Raw genomic sequence first — 8,452 nt, forward strand, 5'->3', positions numbered from 1 at the left:
GCCAGCCCTGCCCCCTGGTGGGCTGAGCTGGCCACACACACACACACACACACACACACACACACACACACACAAATAAATAAATAAATAAAATTTTAAAAAAAATAAAGCAACTGCAACCAGGGACTCTGTTATCATAAGTGTCCACATTTTTAAACATTGATACAACATGATGACCTAATACAACATTTGAATGTTGCTTTGGTACCTGATTTGGCAAAGCAAAAGCTATAAAATGCCTGGAGTCATTGATGAAATTTTGAATCTGGGCTGTATTTTAGGTAATATTCTGTCAAGTGTTACATTTCTGCAGTGTGTTTCTGATAGAGTGGCTTTGAAGGACAGTGTCCCTTGGCATTGCATGTTGAAATATTGAAAGATAAAATATCCAAAGTAAGAGTGGTTGTCACATAACATCTGCAACCTACTTCCAAAACATTCCATTCCAAGGCGAACAGCTGTGTGCATTTGTCACACAACAGCATGGAAGAACATGGACATAGGCTTAATGCTTGGGGACAGGTGGAGGGCACGAGTGCTCCTGTCACTCCTCTTGCCTTTACAGTAGGTTTTACTTTTCAGAATGAAACCTGGGAGAAGGCAGCACAGCATACTCTTGAGGATGACAGGGAGCAGCAGTGTGACATCAAGCCGCCCTGGCCACATGGGTCACTGTGACCTATGCAGCCCCACAGAGAGTGATGCTGGGGTGTGGGTCTTTTTTAGGAGAGAGATGGTTTCAAGAAAAAGCATTCAGTCACCCTTTCACCTAAAGAGGTTTTCTTTCACAAGCCCATGCTTTTCCTTACAGTTTTTAAGAATAGGGCTGAGTCAGGAAACGAGTCTGAGTTCAGAGGCTGTGTGACTTAGGCTCCTGACATCAGCAGTGACGACGTGTCCCTCAGCAGCCAAATGGACACATAGCGTCTTCATTTTCAGCTCTCTGTAAGAGGTATTGCAGAGGATTTTGTTCTCTTTGCTCAATAACTGTGTTTATTGCCTAATTTGTAGTAGTTGCTTCCTACACTGTTGCGTCATGAGGAGGATGCAATAGTGGCATGGCTTTTAGCAGCTCTAGTCAGTGTAGCTTGCCTCACTTCAAGTCTTCACTTGCGCACTGCTGGTGTATTGAGAGGTCTGCAGCCATCACCACGCTCAGGAGTAGAACATTGGCGTCAATAGCAAGGTTTTAGTATCTTTAAGCTTTCTCTGGTAGGGTTTGTGTTTTCGCATTTCTGTCTCAGGTGGCGTCTCGGACTTGCTCTGGCTCTTTTCCCACTCTCCGTCTGTCTTCGTTTGTGCCCAGCCCTCAAGTACCAGGGTAACAGGTGCATACCACCATTGGAAGCATGGTACAGCAGCGAACGCAAGGCCTCGGGCTGCAGTACAAGGCTCCACCGGGGGCCTATGTCACTGGCCACATTCTCTGTGTTTTTACTGAGCTTCCCAGCTCGTAAACAACCCCTAAGCGCCTAGCTTTCCATGTGTGGACAGCATTGCAGGGTGCACAGCTATCCAGAGACTCCTTATTGTACCACATGCATTCAGCCAGGCACCTGCTTACCACATTCCTAGAACTCTGAGCTCTGGTACCAGTTTATTAGTTTTCCCTATATTTCTGTAACATATGTACAGAGATCCATCTCCTCTCTGTGCTGTGGTCGCTTAGTACCCTTCGTCTCCAGCAGCATCAGGAGTTGGCTGCTATCTTGGGCCTGTGTGTGAAGCTAGTGTCATCTAGCAGCTGACTGCTGCCAGCTTGGCCCTACCCGGTGTGGGTTACCATGCGGCTTGTGTGTGTGCGGGGCCCGGAGCTTGCCTTCCAGGGGAGAATCTCAGATGATCTGATCTGGGGGGCTGTGAGCAGAGGACAGTTTGGTGCTGGGGCCTCCCTTGTGCATGTGGGTCCCTCACCTGTCTCCTCTGAGGGCCTCCCATCACTCACTGCTCACCCTGCTGTGTCGTTTCCTGACCAGGTGAGGAAAATAGCAGCAGAATACTACGACAGCCTGCCCCACTACAATTCCTGGGTCAAAGTGCTGTACGACTTTGTGATGGATGATACCCTCAGTCCCTACTCCCGAATGAAGAGGCCGCCAAAAGGCCAGGAGGTCCTGGAGTAAATCCCACCCCAGCAGAGGGATCCCCTGCGAAGCCAGAAAAGAGCCCACCCCGCGTGTTCTGTAAGAGGAAGCTTCGGGTGGGCGAGGCCTGGAGCCACCTCCCGCCACCTGGGACCACAGACTCCCTGGAGTCAGCCGCCCTGTGCTACGCCTGCCTCGCTTGTGTGATGGTCCCTGGGGGGCCTCCACCCAGGTCTGCGACTGTGTAAGCCAGTGTCTTACGAAAACAGCTAATAAACTCACCTATTAATTGCACTGTTTTCGTATTTATTTTGGTTTTGTGTGTCACTGCATTTACACTCTGATCACTGGTGGACCTGGAAACTTTCATTCCAGACATACAGTTTGCAAAGGACTGCAGTAAGTGTTGGCTAGAAGGCTGAGCTCCACGAGTGTTGAACTACGAATGTCCGCTTTTACTAGCCCCCTACAGCAGCCATCCAACAGCCTCAGCAGTGGACCACCTTGAAATTTCTTCTGAAGATTAATCAGTCCGCTGCCTTTAATCTCTTCTCAGGCAAAGTCCCTAGACAAGAGCAAGATGCAGACAAGTTTTTGCTAAGCCATAACACACATCATCTGGACTCCAGCAGCCAGTTCAGTCCTTCTCAGCAGAAACCTCCTGAGCCTGGTCTTTACCAACAGGATTACCATCAGCTTTCTGGTCTTCTGAGCTCTGACCAGAATCTCCCACACACAACAGCCTAAGGCATTCCAGTGCTTCGCCTTCAGGTGAAAGCTAAAACCTTCCAAATACTTCCCACAAGTGACTTCCACAGGCTCTTGAACAACATAGGTAGAGTCACAGCCGCAACTCCACTTCTCTGATACCAAATTCTGTCTTGGTTAGTTTTCTCTCATTGCTGAGACAAAATACTCAACACCCAAAATTCAAGAAAGGTTTATTTAGCTCAGTTTGTGGAGGTTTCAATCCAAAATCAATTAGCTCCAAGACAGGGTGGCAAGTTGAGGGGCAAGCAGAAGAAAGTAAGAGCACTAAAAGGGGGGAGCAAGCCTCTTTTCCTCCCCGCGCCACCTCCTCCCCTCTTCTACAAGCCGAGGGTGAACATCAAGTTAGCGCCCTGCAGAATCCCTTGGCTAAACTTAAACATTGACACTATGATATCCTAGAGCGGAAAGGGCAGGTCCTTCATATCCTAAGTTGTAGAACTGCTTAGTTACTTACTTAAGCTAAACTCAGGCTGACAAAATGTATCAACCCTAAGAGGTGGTGTGTCACCTTTCCAGTTGTCTGTGCTGTGGCTTCATTCAGGAGGGACACTGCCTGCCAGCTATGCCCTCAGGGTCTCCCGAGCGCCCGAGCGTGCCAGGCATTAAGGCTGTTTCTGCACAGCACAGGACGCTGAGTCCAGAAGCCCGTCCTGCTGCCCTTACTTTGCAGACCTGACAGTGGAACAGGCCCGGGCAACGCTGTCGGGTTTCAGTGCTGTAGCGGCAGCTTTCCAATTCTGGTCATGCAGAAAGGAAAGCGGAACTCCCCAAGCCCTCGCGAGTCTCCCAGCTTGGCACAGACGTGCGCACTGGGGCTGCTGCGCCCTCTGGCTGTTCTCTTGCCTGGCTCAGGGCACCACAGGACCCGATGCCAGGGGCAGCCCCGGGTCTCCACCAGGGCTGGCGAGGGGCAGGGAGACAGGCTGAGGGAAGATGCAGGGATCCCTTCATGCGTGGGGGTGGAGTGGCCCATAGCTCAGTGGCCTGGCGCCTCACTCTAGTCGAGGTACGTGGCACTCCCTGAGGCGCCCTGGCTCACCCTGGCTGTGGAGCCCTCCCCTGTGCTGTGTCCTCTCCAGGGCTCAGCGAGGAGTGTCGGCACGTGTGGGAAGCATCCATGCAGCAGTGGCGACGCCTCCAAAAGCACAGGCTATAAAGGAGATGATCTCCAGGGCGCTGGCGACTCATCTCAGATGGCTTGAGCTCCCAGGGTGGCAGAAGCAGCGCCTGCTGCGCCCCTCCCCGGGCCTCAGCCCAGGCCTGGCCGCCAGCCACCCTGGATGCCGCCCTGTAATTACCTGTCCAGAGTCTGTGCGCCCATGGGTGGAGAGCGGTATGCTGTTGGGAATCTGGGCTCGCAGAGCAGGGGTCTCTGGGATCAGCGTCGCCCCCTCCCCATCTTTTCCCACGCTCCAGGCAGAGGCCTGAGCTCCTCTCTGCAGCCAGCCCTGGCTCAGGCCTGCAGTGCCGGGGCAGTGACTGCTCCTCACCCGTCAGGCCCCGGCTCCCCTCAGGCGTCTCTGGCTGAGGAAAATAACAGCGTGAGCAAGGGTGTAGAAAGAACTTGTCCTACCCAGCACAGTTACATAATGGGAAGCCCAGCTCTAGGAGGAATAAGGCGGGCGCTCCCTAACCATACCTGCCTCCCTGTGCCTCTGCCTGGGGTGCGTGTGCGTGGGGACCTGGGCCCTGCCGGGTGCCGTGCTGGTCCCCGTGGACTGAGTGGGCTGTGGGTGCTCACATGGGTGCTGGCCCCTCGTATGGCCACGAAGACAAACAGGAAAGCACACATACCTTACGCAAAGGAGAGAGTCAACATGCAGATGAATGTCGAAGTTCAAAGTTCATGAATTATATGAGATTTACAAGGAATTTTGGTCAAATTCAGAGCCCTCTTTTCACTTTCTGATACCTGGGGTTCTTGGGAGAATCCATTCAGTCTCTCCTAGCTCAGGGGTTCCTGCAAGGCCAGAAGTTGCTTGGCAGCCAGCCTGCCCCAGTGCTACTGTGCAGCTGAGGCAGGAGCTGAATCACAAGTCAGAGCACGACAAACAAGGATTTTCAGAGACAGCTCAGAAAGGTGCTTTCCAAGCTCCACCATCTGGCGAAGCCCAGTTTGGAACAGGCAGAAACCAAGGCACCACTGGGCATTACCCAGGTGCCAACCAGAAGGGGAGGTGAGCATGTGACTGTCCTGGGCCTTCCAGCCCCCACTTCACCCCTTCCCCTTGTCTCAGCCCCCTCACCCCACCTTTGTCTACATCTCTCTGACTCTTTCATAGCAAGGTTTTAAAATAGTGGTAGTGTTGTAGGCAGCTGAATTAGATAGAAATAAATAGTCAGCAGGGCTGTGTCTTTTAAGGAGTCAGGATGGATGACATGATGCCTTGCAACTGTGAGGAAACAGGCACCTCCACCGTGGGCCAGACATCAAGACAAAAGAGTAAACAAATAGAGCCACATGCCTCCCCAGGGATAAACATCAAGGATGATGCTCTAAATAGGTATCAGTCACCTTGAAAAAGCCCCCAAAGAGTCAGTAACCCGACCCCATGCAGAAAAAACCCTGTTCCATATTCATGTCTGCTTTGTACATGACTGACTACCCCATCTGATCCCAATGTAATCAATTTTACCTGAGCAATCATGCTTGTGATCTTATTAGTTTACCATAGTTTTGTCTGACTTCATACCCATCTTGCCAGTTCCCATGTTTTGCACCTTAGGCTCCCCTCACCTCATGGATTTGCTTTATAAAAATCAGTGTCCTTGACACCCCACTTGGTCCCTTTTTCTTTCTTTCTTAGGCAGAAGCTTTCTCTCCCTCAATAAATACATTCTGTTCTTCACCTCTGTCACTTCTAAAGTTCATTCTTTGCTTTATGAGAATGTGAGCTGGTCCTGGGTGCCCTTCAGGTTGGGAGCTTCTTTCCACTGTGTCACTTGGGGGTCTTGGGGGTTCCACCGCGATCACTGCATGGAGGTAAGGGTCTGCTTTTGGGTCATAGACTCTGGATCAGGACTTCCTTAGGTAATGCATTTCTGATGGGTTTCTGCCCATATGGAACTCTGCCAAGGTCATCATAGCGATGATCCAACATGGCACTGGGCCCCAAATGACAATGTGTCCCTCCAGGACTAACTTCCGTATTCCTTTTCTAGTCCCCGAGTAATAACTTCCAGTTTGTTTTCACATACACACGCCAACAACCTGCCAGTCTTCTCCCAACGGGACACTGCCCGACCGTGTGAACTCTACCTCTAGTCCAACCCAATGAGACCCCACTTCTAGCTTCCTCTGCTGAGGGTCCTTGCAGCCCTGGCAGCCCTCCTGAGCTGGCAATAAAGGTCTTCTTCTTCACCTGTCAGTGTCTTGCAGTTGTACCAAAACCTTACAATTTTAATATTTCATATTTTGTTATATCTTTGTCCATTGCTTATAATTGCTTGTGCTTTGTCTCTTAAATGGTTTTATTGAAATGCTGGCAAAACTAAGTTAAAACATGGAAGAGTTATAAGGTTATGGCATTTCTTTATCGGGTCATTTTATTACTGTTTTGGTCTTGTATATGTCACTTTTGAACTAGTTGCTAAAATTACTGGTATCCTTGGCTTTATTTAGAAGATAACGCTAGACAGAGTAACATTAGAGTGCCCCTAGTGAACTTTAATATAAACTTCTGTAAAATTGATCTTTTAAAATAATATCTAGGGGCCGGGGAGACGGCTCAGTAGAATAAGCGCTTGCCTGGCAAGCTCAAGGGCCTGAGTTCAATCCCTGGTTCCGCAAAAAAATAAAAAAACCATCTAGTTCAGACTTAGAAAATGTTCTACTACACATGCCTGTATAGTAAAAGACCAGACTTCATCCACCATTGAAAATGACATCAGGTCTATGACCGTGCATGAGACTTGGAGGACGGTTTCACTGGGAGAGATCAGCTCTGATCCTCCTTTGCACTCTAAGGGAAATGGGAAGCCTGCCTTGCTTCAGCTTCCTTTCTTTGACCTTCCTTCTAATTTTTCTAGTCTTTGTGCTTTCCTTTTTAGAGGCATGTAAAATTAGGAAAACTGTAGACTGCTTCAACTAAGTGAAGCCCTTAGAAAATGAGCATTTGTTAATGCTGAAGACAGAAGTCATTTTAGAGGAAGACGCCTTCTCCTCTCTGGGCTAGATGAAGCATCAAAACTTTGCCCATCCAGGAGGACACACATAAAGCCATGTCCTGGCTTAGTGTTCTGGGCAGCCCTCCCTTAGAAGGCTGAACCTGGGACGCAGTGGAGAGAACCGGCTTCTGGGTGACGCCAGAAGGAGCTGTCTCCTAAACAGCACACTTATGGGACCAAAACACACTCAGTGTGAGGGAGAATCTCCATCCTTTCCTCTTCTCCCAGGTCTACTTATCATTTATGTGTATAAAAAATACTTTGATAATAAGTTGCAGACTTTAAAACCTTTACTGTAGGGGCCGGGGAGATGGCTCAGTGGAATAAGTGCTTGCCTGGCAAGCACACAGACCTGAGTTCAATCCCTAGTTCCGCCAAAAAACAAAAACAAAAAACAACCTTTACTGTAAATTTGTAAAGTGCTATATGATCTTGTTCAGGCTTTTCACTATCCCTTATAGAACTCTGACAAACAGCGGTTACTCTGCAAGGTAGGACATGCTCTTAGAGCAGCTCTCCTCTTTGAAGCAGAGGACAGGTTTCCCCCGCCTGTCTTGGGTGAATCCCCAGTGAAGCCAACGGCTGATAGAACGTTGACCTAGGGACAGCTGGACTCCTTTCTGGAGACTGATCTCTGATTGTGGGGGCCAGTAGAAACTGCGAATAACTGAGAGGTCATCGTCAGGGCTACTCCGGGGGATACCCAAAGGTTCCTTGGTGGGAGCTGGTTCCCGACCACAGAAAAATCTCCATTTGCCTATTGTACTATTTATCTCTCTCTGCTAGTGAACTAGGAATTCTCCCTAAGCTTTTCAGTTGAATCACTTAATTACCCCTTCCTGCAGAAATTAGGCTGAGGCAACATGCAAGAATTTACATTTCACAGATGCGATTAGGGGGATGACTTGCATTTGTGTCTTACATGTGCTAAGAGTAAAAAAGAGATTTCAGTCAGCATTAACTAATGTGCCTTTTCCAACATGTAAAATGTGATTACTAGATGATAAATATAAGTTTAACCTGTGAGCTTCAAAGAGTTAAATAAAACACAGCCTTTGTCCACTGCCGGGAAAGGTTGCCTTGGGGATTAGGTGGATGACACAGGTATCTAAGATCTCTCTGCCCTCGGGCCAGGGCAGTATTGCTCAAGTGAGATAGCTCTTGTGGTCATTTCCAGAAGTGAGCTCCTTCACTGCACAGCAGGAAAGTGCTCTACTTCCAGCTCACTTCTTTATACATGCAAGTTTCTTATGAAGTTATGCTTCCTTTTCTAGACATTCCTGTCACCAGGCTAATTGTAATTTATGCATACAAGTGCCAAAGAGGAGTAAGCGCATGGCTCAGGAACTTTCTGGGAAGACAAAATCACATGGCAACTGAAGGTGGATATTGATAGGTTCTGGCCCTGGTATGAATTACTGAATTATTAT

The 8,452-nt window shown here is 49.1% G+C and overlaps 1 protein-coding gene across 1 annotated transcript in view; it reads left to right on the top strand.

The window, feature by feature from the left end:
• The window catches only part of Degs1 (delta 4-desaturase, sphingolipid 1), a 4,397-nt gene extending 2,019 nt beyond the window's left edge, over nt 1–2,378 (top strand). The window contains exon 2 of the mRNA XM_012513755.2: nt 1,977–2,378. Within this exon, the coding sequence (XP_012369209.2) occupies nt 1,977–2,123 (147 nt within the window). The 3' untranslated portion in view covers nt 2,124–2,378. The remainder of the gene's footprint in view (nt 1–1,976) is intronic.
• The last annotated feature ends 6,074 nt before the right edge of the window (nt 2,379–8,452 follow it).

The sequence above is a fragment of the Octodon degus genome, unplaced genomic scaffold, assembly GCF_000260255.1.
Source record: "Octodon degus isolate 3935 unplaced genomic scaffold, OctDeg1.0 scaffold00017, whole genome shotgun sequence".
Taxonomy (NCBI): domain Eukaryota; kingdom Metazoa; phylum Chordata; class Mammalia; order Rodentia; family Octodontidae; genus Octodon; species Octodon degus.